This window comes from Pinus tabuliformis, chromosome J, assembly GCF_031772625.1.
Source record: "Pinus tabuliformis cultivar Carrire ecotype Pingquan chromosome J, CPIR1, whole genome shotgun sequence".
NCBI classification, from domain to species: domain Eukaryota; kingdom Viridiplantae; phylum Streptophyta; class Pinopsida; order Pinales; family Pinaceae; genus Pinus; species Pinus tabuliformis.
In genome coordinates, this window is record NC_142295.1 from 642,033,408 (window position 1) to 642,053,284 (window position 19,877).

General features: G+C 40.5%; 1 protein-coding gene across 1 annotated transcript in view; it reads right to left on the reverse strand.

Moving 5' to 3' along the window:
- LOC149228560 (uncharacterized) overlaps positions 1–19,524 on the reverse strand; it is a 98,239-nt gene extending 78,715 nt beyond the window's left edge. Inside the window, exon 1 of the mRNA XM_089375704.1 lies at positions 18,840–19,524. Within this exon, the coding sequence (XP_089231830.1) occupies positions 18,840–19,396 (557 nt within the window). The 5' untranslated portion in view covers positions 19,397–19,524. The remainder of the gene's footprint in view (positions 1–18,839) is intronic.
- Between the last annotated feature and the right edge of the window lie 353 nt (positions 19,525–19,877).

A 19,877-nucleotide genomic window follows, 5' to 3' on the forward strand; every position in this document is an offset into this window, starting at 1 on the left:
AAGAGACGATATTGTGTCATCATATTTTGTAAGGATATCTAGAATAAGAGATGAACTCTAAGCAATAGATGAGGTTGTACTGGGAAAAGAACTCGTAATTATTGCTCTTCTAGGTCTACCAAAATCTTGAAGTTCTTTTACATCAGAAATTAGTAGTTGAAAGGATACTCCAACCTTCGAACAAATGTGGAATGCATGGAGTCAAGAAGAAGCCCGAATATCATTAGTAAACAACAACAAGAAGGATGAAGAAAACAACGCCTCTAATGCCTATTCTGCTCATCGCAAGAAGAAGGGAACCTTCAAGAAGTTCAAAGGATCAAATAAGAAAGTTGACCTATGCAAGATTGAATGCTACAATTGTCATACGATGGGTCATTAAAAAAATCAATGTCCTGAGAATCCAAGGAATAAGAAGAGAGATAGGGATCCAACAAATATTACCGATGAAGCTCCACCTAAGAAGAACAAGACTGAAGAATCAAAAGTCAAAGACTTATACTATTAAGTCCTCTCTTACATGTCCTTCTTAGTCTTCTATTCTAAGTTTTGTATTGTTTTCCTTTATGTTTTGATTTCTAGAGTTTGTGATGTAGGAGCATTTAGACCTAGTCAGCAATGTGATGGTATGATCACATGTTGTGGCTAACAAAGGGTTGGAAGACAAAAGATTAATTAATTTTATTAATTTAAATGTATGAGAGTGTTTTATTTATTGTCAAAATCTGAGCAGAAAAGGGTATAAGTAGCTGATTGATCCTTCCTGCGTGGAGATCAGGCCAAGCAGTTAGATTATCCAGTTTGAATAGGATATGAGGGATTTGAAAGCTTAAATTAGCATTTGTTTGAGAAAAGAGTGGAGTAAAGAGATTCTTTAGGGAAGAATGAGAGATTTCTGGATCTGAACTAAATGGGTTCATGAATCCACATTTTGTACAAATCGTAATCTTTTGAAATGAGTGAAGGGGTTAGATTCAGATGGAAAGATAGGATGGATGAGCGAGGGCAGAACTGAAACAGTCGAGTGTGACTGTTTCTTCTGTAAATATTTATCAATATGAATACAGTGTGAATTGTGTATTTCTTTGTGTAATTTAGTATTGAGTGTGTTTATAACTTTTAGTCTCTGGATTGAGGATCTGAGAATTATTGTGTTTGTTGATACTCAGAATATAGGATAAGAGTGTGTGTTCTGTATATAACGCAGAAAAATGGTTGATGTGGATTATCCCTACCAAATTAGCAGACAGAGATTGAATGAAGGAATGAATCATCATTGATCACAGGTTTGATCAATGATGATCTGTTTGTGAGAAGATTGTAAGTGTTCTATAATGAATGTGCATGCGGTTTAATACAGGAAACAGACCCGAAACATCAAAAGACTGAGTTGATTGATAATTTGTGAAGAAACCCCAAAATAAGTCAGGACCATCCGTTGGCTGGCAGATCCGACGGTGAACAGCAACTGCGGGGGTAGGAGAGTACAGATTTCTTGATCGTGGTTGAAGCCCCGCACTCGCTCCTAGCCGTCGATCTCATATTCAAACTCTTAGATCACAGTCGATTGCGGGGGTTAAGCCCGTTTTTAAACCGTGTGCTAGTTGAAGTCCCGCAAACCGTAGATTTGATGGCCTCTTATATCCAACAGATATCACGTCATAAAGTGATCGAACTTTAATTTCAAAAACGGACCCGAAAATCTATACATCAAGGATTTATATTCCTTATCGGCTCCATAAGAGTGGTCAAAGTCGGTGGAAAAGTTGGACCCGATATGTTATCAACGCGGGTTAAATCTATTTGAGATCCAGTTGGATGCGGTCGAAGTGGGACCAGGCTCATTGACAGGTTATATCTTTGTTTTTCGTTGATCGGGTGTATAGTCGGGTTTTCTATTGTTTTGGGTTCCGATAATTTGATGGGGTTTTGTTAAGTGAAGAGGGATTTAATTAGTTTTAATTCCAAATTTATGAAAGGGTGTAACCTTGCTTCACTTTGGAGGTTATGTGGGCATAACTCATAGGTCCACATGGGATTTTTAAAGGATGTCAGTTACGTGGCATCATTTTTGGTATCAGAGCAAAAAAGGATTCTGCATAGAAGTACAATAATGTTAAAGAATGGAGATATTTGCATGTTAGAACAATCAAAGTAAAATCAGAGCTCAAAAGGATTTAATGCAAAGGACACTGAGATCAGAATAGGGAAAAGGTGAATCCTCTGTCAGCAGAGAGATTTGTTTGGATGTTTGGAGAACAACAAGGGAGTGAAAATTTCCTTTCAAACAAATGAAATTTCCGTGTAAATTGATTGAATGATTGGTTTGATTTGAAAGCAAAATTGAAGTAAAAGGTTTTGAATTTAAAGTCAAATAGAAGAGTGGATTGCTATGACTGAAATCATTTAAATGATTTGAAGAATTTTAATGATTAAGGATTGCTTAAAATATTGTTGAAAATGATATTGATGGTTGAAAGAACAGAGATTGAGTTTAATAGGACTGAAAGAAGAACCACTACAAGGAATGAATTTTGGAATTTGTAGAAGCAAGAAAGGATTTGCTTACTACAGATTATCAGAAAGAATTTGTAGTGTGTCATGAATTTGGAAATATAGGTGAATTTCATATTTAATCTTAATCGTAAGGTGAAGAATAGTTGCTAACTGTATGGAGTCTTTTGAATGGAAAAGTTTAAATGAAATAGTGAACAGATGAATCATTTGGCAAAGATTTAACTGATGGAATGGGAATTAGTTTTAAGACATCTTGAAGGAAAATTGGCAGGTTTGAAAGGTGCTTTGATGTATCTTGAGATAAGATTGTATAGGTCAATGGAAGCAGCGAAATTGCAGGAAGGAATAATGAATTGTATCAGCATCATAGCACATGAGCTATGTTAAAGAAGATGAAGCAAGAAGAACTCTCAGATGAGTAAAGGTGACAGTACCCAATAGTAAATGAAATTATTGAATGAAAGAAGGAAGTGAGCAATTGAAGATGCAGCAGCCTAGAGCAAGAAGTGTTCAAGAGAAGCTGAGAACAACTTCCAACTACGGTTGGGTAGAAGTTGTTGAGGCAGCTCCACAATTTTGATTGTGGGTAGAGTTGTCTTAATGATAACAATTTCAGCAAGAGGAGTGTTGGGTAGAATTGCTAGTCAGTGAAAGGTTCGAGGAAAGAACCAATAGATGCCAAAAGGCTAAACTCATAAAAGTTTGGTGAGGCATGAAGAAGACTTGTTACAGATGAAAGAAAGGGCTAGTTGCAGCTCACCAATGAACAAGGAAATTTCACCAAAGGAAGAAATTGACTATTGATAGTCATAACAGGGGTACGAAGGAAATTCACAAACAGAGCAAAAAGAGTGCCGAAGCAGTTGGACTCAAAAGAATGAGTAAAGAAGAAATGGGCATAGAGTTGGCTGAGATGAAGGCAGAACTCAATCATTTGAAGAAGTAGATATAGATGAGACTTTGGAATTCAAAACATGCAGGTTCTCCTTGAATATTTTTCAAGAATGGGTTGATTCCTCCGAGAATTTATCCTCACACTTGAAAATCTTGACCAAATAATGATTCATCTACAAAACTTCACCACAAATCATTAAATCAACATGAAATTAAATAAGTGCAGTGGAAAGAATTCCTAGAGATACATCTATTATCCACTAGAAGATTTATTTTCCTAAAGCAAATAATTAATTCTTATGCTAATATGAGATAGTTGCATACTAACATAACTTAAAACAAACATGAAAGAAATAATGACATGAGGAAATAAATAGAAGCATAACAACAAGTCAATAATTTACCACACATGTGCTTTCAAAAAACTACCCGCGCGTTGTTGTTGCCTCTGCGTGCGCCCCTCTGCGACCTCTCCTCACAGCCATGGCTTCAGAGGGAGGCTCTGAGCCTCCTTCCTCCCTCCCTCCTGAGCTCCTTGCCTTCAAGCAGCTGGTAGGCCACTGCAGCAAGCGTCCAATTTCAGCCTCCCAGCAAAAGTTCGTCAAGAAGATGGAAGCAATCCCGACCATCGCTCTTCCAGCTGAAGAACCCTGTCGTGTTGCCCTAAATATCGCAGAAAGAGGACTCATCGGCCAGTTCACTGGGTTATGGCCATTGCCAAGAGCCATCGAATCGTGGGTGCATCGCAACTGGAGACCGCTGGTTTCAGAAGGAATAAAATTCCACTTCGTCGGTAAGGGTTATTTCATTTTCATTTTTTACTGCATTGAAGATAGGAACCTCATCTTTAGAAACGGGCCATACTTTATGGGTCCCCAGAGTCTGTACCTGAATAAATGGACACCGGACTTTGACCCAACCCAAGATGTGCCCTCGGCTATCCCTGTCTGGGTGCGCCTCCCTCATTTACCCTTGCACTGTTGGAGTCTGAATTCTTTAGAATCCATCAGAAACACCCTTGGAAAATACATTGACAGAGCAGACAGGAAGGGACAATACTCCTGTGCCAGAATATGTGTCGAGGTTGATCTGGAAGTTGGGCTTCCAAAAGCCATAAAACTAACAGTGGCAGAATGGTCTCACGTGCAAGAATTGGATTACAAGCAACTACCTTTCAAGTGCAGGCATTGCCATGGATACAGGCACTTTGCAAGAAACTATAAAAAGAAAATTGAGGAAGAAGCAGAGAAGATGAAAGGAGATCAATGGACAACGGTGCAGAAGACGGCCTCATCAAAGCAGCCCAGCAAGCCAAGAGGGAAAGGGGCTCAAGCGGGACCCATTGTGCCATCCACAGAGCTACAGCCGGAAGGGGCAACACCCCCTAGAACAGATCTTCCCTCAAATTCCTTCGCAGCTCTCAGCACACAAGAAGAATCCCCTGTTATAGCAAGTGACGCGGAACAGCAGGTCAATCCCTCATTAAACAAAGAAGGAAACGCAGGGGTTCCCCCTACTCAAACCGACTCCCCAGTAAGAGGCTCTTCGCCACCCTCTTATGTAGACATGACAAGAAAGAAGCCCTCAGAATTGACAGGCTCATCGGAAGATGAGACATTTGAAAGGCCCTCGAAGCGGGCAGGGAGGAAATCCCTCAAGGAAGCAAGAGAGGAAGAAGCAGAGAGGCAAAAAATGCAAGGAAGTCAGTGCACTCTAGAAATGTCCATTGGTCGAAATACCAGAGCACAGCCACCAAAGGGAGGCCTCTCCTCCACTGCCCCAATTAGATAATGTGTATAGTCTCTTGGAACTGTAGAGGCTTGGGGAATCCCATGAAGGCTACAGTTGTTAAAGATCTCATGAAAATAGAATCCCCAGAGATCCTCATGCTCCAAGAGACAAAAATCGAAGGGGAAGCCCTTCTAGATTTAAGCAGAATGAATTGGAAGATCAAAGCGGGGATGGTCGTAAGTGCAAGGGGCACCTCAGGAGGACTTGCCACGGTGTGGATGGAGGAATTGTTCCAGCTAGAAAACTCCTTCGAGACTCAACATTGGATTTACACCGAGCTTCGACATAAAGCAAGTAAACTCACTTTCGCCCTGTTTAATCTTTATGTTCCTGTTCTTTACCTTGACAAAAAAGAGTGTTGGCAAACACTTCTCAATTTTTTAGACAGCTATTCTCCCATGAACATTGTAATCACAGGAGATCTAAACATCGTTCTTGAACCAAAAGAAAAAAGAGGGGGTAACAATAGCAAAGATCCAATGCTTCCCCTTGTGGAGGACATAATTCAGCAGTGGGATCTTCTTGATCTTAAACCCAAGAAGGGGTTATACACTTGGACCAACAACAAAACAGGGGCAGCACATATCTCAACCCGGCTTGACAGATTCCTAGTTCAGAGCACTCTTTTGATGGATAAGAGAATAGTGTCATCAATAATCCTACCAAAGCTCACCTCGGACCATAAACCCATCCTCTTACAACTCGATGAGGAAGAAAACCTGGGGCCTATACCGTTCCGCTTCAGCCCTTTGTGGATAGAGCAGGATGGGTTTATGGAAGTTGTTGCCAAGGCTTGGTCCATCACAGTCACCGGGTCACCCAGTTATGTTTGGGAGCAAAAATTGAAAGCAACCAAAGCAGCTCTGAAAGAGTGGGTCAAAACACCTCCCAACACCTTCACCACATATAGAAAAGAAGCTGTCCAACAGTGAGCAGAATTACAATTGGAGATGGAGGGCAAAGACATAACCACGCAAGAGTTGGAGAAGAACATTTTGCCCAACTTGCTTCTTTCAGCTCCTTCAGAAAAGAAGAATTTTGGCGGCTTAAGTCCCGTAGCCTATGGTTGAAAGCTGGTGACCGAAACACAACCTTCTTCCACTGGCAGTTCAGAGCCCACCTCTCCCGGAATCACATTTTAGAAATCACCTCAGCAGATGGGACAGTCGCCAAAGGTTTTTCCCAAGTTAAAGAAGCTGCTGAAACTCACTTTCAATGGTTATATGCAGAGGATGGAATAGGAGATGAGGCGATCTCCAATGACTTCCTCTCCCAGATCCCTTCCTTGGTTAATGAGGAGAATAACTCAAATCTTATGAAGCCCTTCACTAAGGAGGAAATTAGTAATGTAATTTGGGACATGGAGCCTGACAAAGCCTCAGGCCCCGATGGTTGCTCAGCACATTTCTACAGAGCTTGTTGGACAATCATCAAATCTAACCTTCTAAGAATGGCAAAGGCTTTTCAGAAAAAGGCAAAAGTGGGAGGCAGCACCAAATCCACCTTTCTTGCCTTAATACCCAAAGAAGTGAATCTGGCTACCTTTGACAGATTTAGACCCATTTCGTTATGTAATGCCTCTTACAAAATTCTTGCTAAATTGCTTGCAAACAGAATTAAACCCCTGCTAAGTAAGCTTATTTCTCCCAGTCAAGGAGGGTTCATAGCAGGAAGACATATTTTGGATAATGTGATACTTGTACAGGAATCCATGCATTCCAGTCACCAGAGGAAGGAGCAAGGGATGTTGATCAAGTTGGATATGACCAACGCCTTTGATCAGGTTAAACTATCATTTCTTTACAAAGTTCTTCTCTCCTTTGGATTCAGCCCAGCTTTTGTGAACCTGATCAAGGCCTGCACTGACAAACCTTGGATTGCCCCACTGGTAAATGGCCGACCTGCCTCTTATTTCCAAGCTTCAAGGGGGATAAGGCAAGGATGCCTGTTATCTCCCTTTCTGTACATAATAATGGCAGACACCTTGAGCAAGAAACTGATAGCGGAAAGAAACAAAGGTACTCTCCCGGGCATCCGACCGACGAATGGAATAGAACCAATCAATCATGCCTTGTTCGCAAATGATTCTCTACTGTTGGGAGGAGCTTCCACACGAATAACAAAGGAATTCAATGGGATCCTACAAAGCTTCTGTATCATTTCAGGAGCACTTATTAATAAAAGAAAAAGTGCAGTGTACAGTTGGAATACAAAGGAGCAAACCACCCTTCGAATTGCTAGAATCCTGGACTTTCCGAGCTATGCCTCCTAGGATAAAATACAATACCTGGGACTACCTTTAACCCTGGGGGTTAACCGAGCCTCACTCTGGACTGAAGCCATCAACAAGACCAAAACCAAAATAGCTGCTTGGGGTGGGCAGTGGTTCAACTATGCTGGCAAGCTAATCCTCATAAAGTCTGTCCTTTCCTCTCTCCCTATCTATCAGGCCTCCTTCCTCCTAGCTCCAAAGACAATGACGGATCAAATTTCACAGCTGCTCAGAAACTTCCTATGGCAAGGAGGCAAAAGGAACGAGAGGAAATTTCACTTAGTTAGTTGGGACACAATGAAAAGGCCAAAGCTAGAAGGAGGTCTCCAGATTAGAGACCCTGGCCTGGCCAACATTGCCTTAGGTGGCAAAATTCTTTAGCAGCTCTACTCCAACAAACACCATCCAGTCAGCCAATTACTTCGGAATAAATACTTCAAAGGCATCTCATTGAGAAACCTCCAAGCGGACAGTGTTCCCAAAGGCACGCCGCTTTGGAACCTATGCAGAAAAGGGCTTGCCACCTTCCAAAACCAACTTTACAGGGTGCCTGGAAATGGAGCAAATATTTCGATATGGCAAGATAAAATCATGGGCAATTCCCCCTCGAAAATACAGTGGATTTAGCTGATCTTCGTGATTGGCTCTCCCAGCTCGGCTTGCACAGTCTTGCCGACATTTCTGCTTGGGACAAACAGGGGAATTGGGAGGACTGGGTCTTCCCCAACCTACCAGCACATTTACTTCACCAAAAGCACCTTCTCTTGGACAAGTTGAAGGGCTCGGCACCTGTTAACTTACATGCATCGGATCTTTGGAGATGGGGGAAAACAGGCTTCTATACCTCTACGCTTGGCTTTGCAGCCTTGCAATCCACGCAAAATCAAGTTCTCAACCCTTTCATCTGGCAGCACATGTGGGACGCATACGGAATCCCAAAGGTGAACTTTTTTCACTTGGCTACTAATTCACAAGAAAGTGTTGACAGGGGAAAATCTTGCCCATAGAGGCATTATAGGGCTGCATTGGTGCATTTTGTGTAGATCGGCATCTGAAAACGTGGACCACCTCTTTGTAAGTTGCACCTTTGCACAATCGGTATGGGCTCTTGTCCTTCACGGTCTCAACGCACCTGGTCCTCTCCAATGCACAGTCATGGATCTCTTCTCCACCTGGCTTGCAAGGTACCCTAGGACTCTCAACGCACAATCACTGTGGAATCAAATTTGGCACTCCATTCCCAAGTTCATTTGCTGGAAGCTTTGGCTCGCCCGAAATAACTGGATATTCAACAATGTAACGTCCTCTCCCTTAAAAGTGGTTGCCAGAGCTAAGGCGTCCTTGATGGAAGCTCTAGGAAATTACTCCAGCAAGTTAGACGATACCCTCATAACTGAAGAACGAAGCTAGCTAGGAACCCTTCTCGTTCGGGACAATAAGAAGATACTTGCTCGCCCCACATTCAATCCTTCTTGGCGCATTAGAACACTGGATGCAGAGTTCCAAACCTGGAGGAGGAAGTAGGGAAAGGTAACCGTTTTCTTTGATGGCGCCTCTAAAGGCAATCCAGGGATCTCTGGTGTAGGTGGAGTAGTCTACTCTCAGGATGGCTCCCGAATAGATAGCTACATTTGGGGACTAGGATAGAGCACAAACAATCAGGCCGAAATTCTCGAGCTTCTTAAACGCTGCCAGATTGCACAAGAGCATGGACACAAAGCTCTTTAGGTCTTTGGGGACTCAGAGCTCTTGATAAAGACATTAAACTTTGAGGATCACTTTAGCAATCTGGCGCTCAATAATACTCTCCAGAGGCTGCGGGGCCTGCTGGTTTTTTTTACCTCCTCCTCCTTTTTTCACATCCTCCGCAGCTCAAACAAGGAGGCAGAGGTCAAAGCCAATGAGGGATGTTGTTTGACACAAGGATTTTTCAAAAAAAACTCAGAAGAGCTCGCGTTGATTGCCATACCATAGGCACTGCGTTGATCAACATTTGCCCCGATCATCGATCTCTGACCCATCGACTATCGGCGCATCGCTTGATCGGCCCACCCCTTAATCGCATATCGGCATTTCGGTTGTCCATTGGTTAAAGCTTTTTCGCTTGACTTGTTCCGATGCAATTTGTTCCACCGATCGCATCGCTTATCAGTAAGGTCTATGGTCCGACGTTGCCGATAGCTTTTCTCCAATGCGATAATTCGGGATCGCAAATCGCAACATTTTAAGACTTGAGGCCGCCCCTTTGTAAACAACATTCGCCGATGCGATATTCCTCCAGGGTTTGATCCTATCCATTGGTTTATGAAATCCAACGGATCCTGCGCACTCTCCGTCTAGTCCTCTTATCCTGATTTCATTTTAAATTGATGGAACTTTGTGTTAACACATAGTTCTCTGCCATAATCTGACTTCACATAACATAACAGTTAATTCAATATTTTTGGATCGATGGACAATCTCAAAACTCAGAAGGAGAAGATTGTTAGGTGTAATAAGGACTAGTGAACTCAAGTCTCCATGTAATGTCGGTTGTTTAGGCTACGGCCCAACCGTTGATCAATAAATACATTAACCGTTTCAGTTAAAAAAAATAAATAAATTACCACACATGCAATGAGAAGAACACCATCGCGCTTTACTCCAAAGACTATTGTATTATATTGCAAGTAGTGAATACAATCCCGTTGTCTCCTCAAGCACAATAGCTCGTATTACATGATACAATATGAGCCCATGGCTCTATTATATAGAGAGTTGGGAGAAAATCTCAATGAAGAATGACAATGACAAATGGCATTGGAGTTAATCCCAATGTAGAAGTGATTAAACAAGTGGCATGAGATGATAATCTCAAAGAGAAATTCGAATTTATTGAATAAAGCTCCAAAGCCAAGTGTAAAAATCGAATTCTGGCAAGTGAACATCATTTTCTTCTTCCCTTGTGTGCCAAATTTGAATTTTATGATAGAATGACAAGTGTATATGGGTGGTAACCCATGTGGGAACAATTTCCCACAAAAATCTCTACCAAATATTCTCCCAAGTCCTCCCAAATGTGCATTAACTTCACAAATTCGAATTTCCAAGTAAACAGCTTTCTCCTTTAATGCCAAAAATTCGATTTTATTTGAGCACGTCATTTCCTTGATTTTAGGAGTCCACATCACCTTGGGACTTCACTTTAACTCCCCCATAATTTTCCACCTCATTTCCACAACATTTAGCATGTGTAGATATTTATTTTTCTCTATTTATTTAATTTTTGGCTTAATTAATTGCCAGATTTCCCACTAAACCTAGGCAAAGTGGGTTTTGAAGGTTCAAAACACATTTTTAACCCATCAAAATGTGTCATAGTAGAAAGTTGAGGGTGAGAGGTGTAAATTTCATTACTCATACCCCATACAACTTCTCTAGACATCACTTATTACATTACAAGTACAATTTTATTTGCAATTTTTGATTTGCAATTTTTGACCTGCGGGAAATCTAAAAAATTAAAAAATGACTACCTAGACCTAACTAAATTCCATGAAATTTTTTGTGTGATCTAGTATGGTAATATACATCGACTCTAGACACTAAGATGTGTTAGAAACTCAAACTTCAAACCGTCACCCCGGCTTTAGGTAAAAAGTGAGTGAAAAAACTCAGAAAATTATCCACCTCTGAAAAAAAAAGGATAATTAACCAGATAAAAAAAACACTCCAAGGTGTACTCATTTGTTGATCGAGTCCCAACATCCTAGGCCTGTTACATACTCAAAACTCATCATTACTAGTATCACTTATTACAATTCCCCGCAGGGTGTGGAATCTGGGTACAAGAAAGATGATGAGAAAATAGAAGTAGAGTTAAAAAACTCTGTTGACTGATGATATCTAATGGTACAAGTGTCCTCTAGATCATCCTTGGGCATGGAGTCTTCATATAATCATCAAGTGCCACTCCAGTGGTCAACATTTGGCTCCATATGGGGATGCATGCTAGATATGAAGTGATAGTGTGCAAGAACTTAGAATCTGCATCCACCGACAAAAGACATATATCAGCAGTATCCATTCAAAAATATCATCAAGTACATAAATGAAGCAATGGAAATTTATTCTAAAAGCATAAATGACAATTTATTCATGAAATAAAATGACGAGGGATAAGGTTAGAAATATGATACAGAAAGATGCCCCATAGCATCAGATGTCCTTAATGAAGTTCATGCTGAGAACTTGCTTACTTTTAGGCAGATCCATGGGTTACTTTTCTGATGTGCCCTGTCCAATTCTGAATATTTGAGGACTTTGATCAATCCCAACACTATGTTGTACATGGCCATCAGATTTACCAAATCCTTTCCGCTTTTTTTTTTCTTCTTAATAGATTGTGATGTTGATGTTGAGGTGATCAAAGTAGACCTTTCTGCCCGATTTTGAAGATGCTCTGATGGAAAATTCAAAGTATCCAAGACTTCTTTGACTTGCCTTTGTCCATTTTGCTTCTGCTCTGACATGGGTGATGGATCAATCTCATAAGTATAAACTTGATTCCCCTCAGTTTCCTTGCTATCCAAGTCTCCATCAATTAGCCATTTTTCGATGGAGTAAATGACTTCCTCATAATGAGATGAAGATTGCTTCAGTGGACTGGGAAGCTTATGATTTGTTTCTTTGTTCTCTTCCCATTCATCATTTAACCTAAGTTGGAATTTTTGTACCTGTAATCTTTCCATTTTATCCAACCTATTGTGAAAAGTGACTTGATTAGCTTTCATAACACTTATTTCCTTGGCATGATTTGTTTCCATGGTGTTGATCAATGTTTTAAAACTCCGACTCCGACTCGGCCGAGGGTCGACTCCGACTCCGACTTTGACTCCATATCAACTCGGCCGGTTCGATTTCAATGACTCAGTGGTTGTAAAAAATACATTAAATATTTATTTTTATAAACACACATAATTTTAAAGATTTTCATTCATGTTTCCAAACACACAGCATTAGAATATAGATAGAAGACAACATATGATCAAAGTAGGCTCATGAATATATCCATTATATCAAAATGGCACCCAGTGCACTGTCCAATACATATACGATGATGATATAGAGATCAAAACAAAAACACATAACCAAGGAGGCTATAAATGGCCTCTACAACAAAAGTCTGTGACTAGTACTACTGGCTACTGCTAGAGTTGCCAACATCATCTAGCTCAGTGTTACTTGGGAGCGGGAGCGAAAGTGGGGAGCGAGAACGAAAACGAGAGCGGGAGCGAAAGTGGGGAGCGAGAGCGAAAACAGGAGCAAGAGCGACATTTTCAAAAGCTCTTGGTTTAGGAGCGAATCCCAGAGGAGTTCGACAACCAATGTCACTAACATCAAGGTACATAGAGGGATTGGTGCTCTTGATTAAATATGAGTTCCATATCTTAATACATGACAAAATTCAATGGAAACATTGCAATCCTCCAATCTTGAAATCCTGAAAAACTATTAAGTCTGCTGGATTTTGAATGAAATCTAAAATTCTACTTTCTCCATATGAAATCCAATGAGGCCGGAACCACTCTCAAACATCTTGAGTCATTTCATGGTAATGATAAAAATTTAAGTAAAAGGATGAAAATGAAGATTAAGGAGGATGTCACTTTTACTTTAAGAATTTAACATTACCATGAAATTTGAATAGCATATCAATACTAGGAGAGGGGAATGGACCCCAAATAGCACTTAACCAATTTAGAAAACACCTTGGAGTCCCCAACAATCAGCTAAATGTTAAAAAGTTTAAAAAAAAAATTAGAAAAATCGTTGTTTTTTTGGGTGACTGGCCGGATTTAATGACTCAGCCGAGTAGATGTGGAAACGGCCGGGTTGACCGAGTCATAACTGACTTGGTCGAGTCATGACTTACTCGGCCTCCCGAACTGGTTTTTCTGCATGATTTACCTCCATGGTCTTAATGAGTTGAACTTGGTTGAGTTGCATATCCTTAATCATTCGAGTCAACTCCTTGATGTGATCCTTATCATTCTCATCAGTTTTCGCTTTGATCTTTCTTTCATCTCCATATTTTTCTTCAAAGGCATCAATGATTGATTCTAGAGAATCAAAACTGTTAGCAGGTAATTCTATGAACCAATCCATTGCATTTCCATCTAATGAAAAGATGAAAAGTCTCATTTTAACATCCTCATGGTTAATATCATGGTACCATTTGCTCACACTAAGAAATTCCTAAGGTGAGTTTCAATACTGATGGCATTGTTACCTAGAAAACTAGGCAACTCTTCAATATCCTCAATGACTTCATCCGGAATGAAATTTGGATAGCTTGAAATGTTAGTAAAATCACAAGAGGCGAACAAATCATTCATGATGTCATGCTCACTTAACCCTGAAAGAGCAAATGGATACCAGAGTGAGGTTCCTGTCCAAGGTTAGTAAGAAATCTACAAGAAGCAAGCTTCAAGCAAAAATCCTTGTAGAAAATGAAATAAGTGGAGTCGCCACTTGAACAAGAATCTAACTCTAAAATCCAACATGGGGTATCACAGGGGAAGGTGAACCATTCACCCTGTACACAGCGCACCACTAGGGGAGGGTGAGTCACCCTATGGTCGCTCATCACTCCAAGAAGTACCCCAAGCCCCCTGGAGCTCGCTATCCATCTCATACAGGACCCTCATAAGAGGGTTTCTCCACAACTCCAAGTCGTTCATGGAAGGTTAAGAATTTGACCTTCCCATGGGACTTCGTAAGAATATCGGCAACCTGCTCATCGGTCCCAATATGATTGAGCCTTATTGCTCCCCGCTGTACCATATCCCGGATAAAGTGGTACCTGATATCAATATGCTTGGAGCGATCATGAAACACGGGATTCTCAGAAAGACGAATCCCACTTTGGTTGTCACAGAATATCACGGTGGTATCCAGCACATGTCCAAACAACTCACTAAAGAGCTTCCTCAACTAGACAGCGTCACAGAAGACCAAACTAGCAGCAATGTATTCAGCCTCAGCGGTGCTTAAAGCAACCGACTTCTGCTTCTTGCTCATCCATGATATTGAAGCAGAACCTAGAGAGAAGCAACATCCTGAAATGCTTTTGCGATCCACCACACTGCCAGCCCAGTCTGCAGACTCTTAATGCCAGCTTCCCTGCAATAGTCATTGAATTCATTTGACTCACACTCGGTTCCATTATCGGCCCTCAATATCTTAATCTTCTTCCCCATTTGATTTTCCACCAAGACTTTAAAGGCATAGAACCATGAGAATATTTCATCCTTGTTCTTCAAGAAATATATCCAAGTTTTGCAAGAGAAGTCATCCACAAAGACAGCATAATATAAATATCCCCCTAATGATGTCACAGAAAACATACCAAATAGATCAGAATGAACCAATTGCAAAATGTCTGTGATCTTGTTTTCACTTGAGGGGAATGGTCCCCTTGTATGTTTTCCCTCAGCACATCCTTGACATACACCTTCATGCTCTATTTTGAATTCGGACATACATGTAACCATCTTCCTTGCATCGAGTAGAGCCTTATAGTGAAGATAAGCAAACCTCTAGTGCCATAGTTCGAATTGAAGAGATGTGTTGCATAACATAGCTCCCAGTGGATTTCCTCCAACTTGATATAAACTGTCAACCCTGAATCCAAGAGTAAATGCTTCTTTGAAATTTCTTTTCCATACACGTACCTTTCCATCGATGAATGCCACCTTGAATCCTTTGTCTTCCATTGCTGAGATAGACACTAGATTCTTCTTTAGATCAGGTACATATAGTACTTCTTGAAGATGAATAGTGTTACCTTGATTCAATTGAAGGGTAACATTCCCAACTCCCTTCACGGGATAGGTGGCATTGTCTCCAAGGATAATTTCCAAATTTGTATCCTTCTCTATCAAATTTGAAACAGCTTCCTTGTATATGGTGAAGTGCCTTGGGGCACCACTATCAATCAACCAATTTCCCAAAGTATCCGAAGCAGAGGCAGTAGAGAGGGCAAATATAAGATAAAATTCCTTTTGCTTAGAATTTACAACATTAAACTCATCATACCTAGAGTTTCTTGTTCTTTTAGAAGCTCGGTCATTTCCAAGTTGAGTAGCGGAAGCGTTCGTTTTCCCTTTGTTGTTGAACCAGCCATTCCTTTGATTGTTGTTGTTGCCCCTGGCATGATTGTGATCATCATCATGAGATGTGTCCCTTCTATTTGGACACTCCCTAACATAGTAACCAAACTTGTTGCAAACGAAGCATCTTCCCTTCCTTCCATGTTTGAATCCTGGTCTTCCTTGACTTTGCTTCTTTGGACCTGCATTGTTCTTCCTCTTGGCATGAGCGAAGAATGCGGTAGGATTATTCCTATTTGAAGACATCTCCAATTCCATCATCCTTGTTTCTTCTTGAGAACATCTAACCAGCAATTCTTCAAAACCTGGAATTCTGTCATTACTGAGAATAGTAATGTTGAACACATGCCATTCGGGAGGAAGACCTCCAAGGGCAATGAGAGTGAGCTCCTTATCAGCAATAGCTTCACCAGTCGAAAGAAGATCATTTTTTATCTTGGTAATGCTCATGAAGTAGGATTGAATATCCTCTCCTTTTCCCTTCTTTATATCCTTTAGTTTGTTCTTGAGGAAAAGAATTTGATTTGCATTGCTAGATTTGAACACGCCATCCAACCTGTCATATATCTCCTTTGATGTATTCAAATCGAAGATGTAAGCAACTATGTGCTTATGTATAGAATCCCTGATGACCTTCTTGGCTTTGACTTCACCCCTCTTGTACTTTGACTTAGTAGCAGTCGGTGCATTTGAAGGAGGTTCTGAAATCTTTTGAAGGAGGTTTTGAAATCTTTCTCTATACATAATCCATAACATCGTGCTCTTTTAAAGTCAAATCAAGAGACATCTTTCATGCATGATAATCAGACTTATCATGAAGCTTATCATCAGACTTGAAATAAGATGTGGAGGCCATTGAATCTTGTCTTTGATCAATGATTGCTCCTCTTAGTCATTGCTCTTCACTCCTGCTTGGGCTTTGTCTTCACCTCAGCGCTAATCCATGTTAATTTTAGGATAACAATGGTATGTTCTATGCTTAGAGCATTTTTACTTCAATTTTCTTTATTAGCCCAATATCATATCCAGTATAGCAATCACATTAACATGATAGTAAAATGCAGATAGAACATAAACAATAACAGTGGAAGACAAGCCAACACAAGAGGACACAAAATATGGCACCAGCCAGAGACAAACCCCAATGTGGGGAAACCCTTGATCAATTCTTCTTATAATTCTTAAAAAATTCAGCACAAAGAGAGAGTACAATTTACAATATTCACTTGCCCAAACTGATCAAACAAAACAGCAAAAACAGAAAGCCCTAACCAGAAAGTCAATGCTAGTCAACAGGGCTGAAATTGACCTCCAAAACAGCTCAGTCAACCTTGGTCAACTCGACCTCCAATAGCAAGATAATGCAGCCCAAAACAGTTTGAAAATAACTAGTCAAATCTGATCAACAAAAATCAACGCAACAACTTGAATTAGGGCAGTCAAAGCTGGTCAACACAGGAGTCAAACTGCCTCGGTTTTTGTGCCCAAACAAAAGTCTCCCTCACAAAACCAAAGTCAAACAGGATCAACGCTGGTCAAAGTCAGCCTCCTGAAATTTCAGACTCCTGAGATTTCAGCCTCCTGAAATTTTGATCAAATCTGGTCAACGAAGCAACTAGAAAATATGGTCTTCTTTTCACACATGTGGAGAGAGAGAGAGTCCCAGAAATCCATACTCAATCAAGATGAGAGAGAAAAAGATAAATGAGATGAGATGCCAAAATGAGGAGGAGGCACCTTGTATTTATATGCAACGTTGAAGGCTGGAGGAGGCTAATTTGATAGCTGGCCGACCTTGACAATTTGTCCATAATCAAAATAAATTCATAACTTCATTTGTACATGTCATAATGGAATGATCTTTAGATCAATCCTACACCTCCCGGAAAGAGGAATCCAAAAAAAATAGCTGCTACCTCATAAGAGCTGTCCAAAGTGATGTTTGGCCCTAGTTGCCAAATTTAAAAAAAAGGAAAGACAAAAAAAAAAACCAGGTGTCTTACCAACACTCATTACTCATTACTCATTCATTACATAAGGACTAAAGACATATTTGCCTAAATTGCCATCTTTCTCACAAAGGATTCTGTCAAGCAATGGTGTTAAGATGACTCAAATGACTCAAATCGAATTTATGAGAAACGTGACTCGTTTTTACTTTGCTTCAAGTACCTAACAATCTACGTTAAAAATTTCACAGGTGGCTACCCTAATTTACCTGGCAATAGCAATCTTAACAATTGCTACGTTAAAGATTGCTGATGCAATGGAAATAGCAATTGTGCTAAACGACCCTACTATTATTTGCCATGATATTTCTTAGAGTAGCTTGTAAAATACTTGAATGCAAAAACCATGGAACTTGAGCCATTTTGTACAGTAAAACAACTGAATGAAGATAAACTAATCCAGGTCCAATAAAACTTCTTGGCATACCCTGGGAGGTGCTTTAAAAGAGCGTTATAAGCTGCAGGATTTAGTCAAGCATAATTGAATTGAACCTTGAAATAGGATACTAACAGAATGCCGTGCAAAATGGAGCCTGGTTGGGAATTGATCTAAGTTTATCTATTTATCCGCCAAACAGTATGCTGATCACTGAAAGTCGATGATGTATTAAGCCGACTGCCAGGGTTCCATTCTCAATCTGGTTTGACCCAAAATGGTATGAATTTCAAAGGGGTAAGGCCAGGTGCAGGTAAAGGTGTGGTGTGTCGCCTTGGGGTTTGTTTCTGGAAACATTTTACAGAAGGTTTTCCCACAGAAAAGCCCATTTAGCATTATCACTTTTGTTCGGAATTACGAAAAACTTGTAGCAGAAATCTGTGTGAAGCCAAGGAGAATTGCTACTTTTGTTGTTTGATTTATCTGTGAGGGGGGAACTGCATTTGGTCAGGTTACCTTTTATTTTACCACTCAGTGCGAAGATAAACTGCTTCACTTCAAAACAACACTTGACAAAGTAGGTTTAACCTGAGGCAAGGCCAGGAGAATTGCCCATCATTGATCACAATTTCAAATTACAGGCAATGCCATTTCTCTCACACCCACAAGATAAGCCTTAACACCGCGGGCAGATGTACAAAAATGCACGTTACAACAACTAGTAAATCTTGGGGAGATTTTTTCCGGAGATATCCTTTTGACAGTGAGGAACTCATGAGAGAAAAATATTATAGGTGATGAATCAAGGAAGAAGCGATGTAACTTACGCGAGCCAGCCGGCACAACAGGTGTGAACTATGAGGCTCCTGGTGTGTTTGTCCTTGTCCTGGCTGAGCCACTTGTCCAATGTCTGTACTAGCAGTTTTGTGTCCTGTTGAGCCCTAGAGCCCATGTAGTAACTTAGAAGATCCACCATGGGAAGAGAGATAGTAATGGCGTGGATACCACGAGCCGTGTACCACTCTGCAAACTCTCTCAGATGTCTTTGCTCGGAGCCTACCCACCCTATCAACAGAGCTACAGCTGCCACAGGGCAGTTCCACTTTTCCCCTGTTTGTTTTGCACTGTGAAATACATAATTTTGGCCCCCACCTGACTTTGGGTTTGAGTTTAATGTGTGTAATCTTCGATTAGACGCTCCAGTGGTGAACAGGAATTCAAATTGGTCGCTATCTGGAGGATCATTCTGCTGCGAGTAGTAGTAGTAATTTCTGATGATTGTTTTGGGAGGCAAACAGTAAAACGAAGAACAAACCCGCAACCGACTTATTGTTGTTATGCTTCTCATCAGCGGCCTTGCACCAGACCCAAAAAGATAAGCCATTGCTTTGGATTGGATTTTATCAAAATTTATGGAATTGCAGAGTGATCATTCATTTAACATTTATCGTTTTATTGCAGGCATGCGCAGATTCCAAAACTTCGATGCAACTTTTTTAGGAGTGGTCTATAATGAGATTTTTTGGAGATTTCGGTAACGGAATCCGGTGGAAGAAATTGAGATTAAATCTTGATTTGTTGCAGTTAAAATGGTTTTTTAACTGCATATTTGGATTCAGCACCCTGAAAAACCCTTGAACGCTTAAACTAGCTATAAAACTTGCGATTCCAATAAATTGCTGCCGGATTTTAACAGAAAAACCCACCAAAAAAACTTCCAAATAGCATTATAAACAACTGCCTTTTTTTAACCCCGCAGTGAATTGTTTTATTAGAATCACAGCTACATTCGGTTGATACATTCGGTTGATATTAGCTTATTCATTTTCCCCATTTTTAATTAAATGATCCAGTACCAAGCCAGA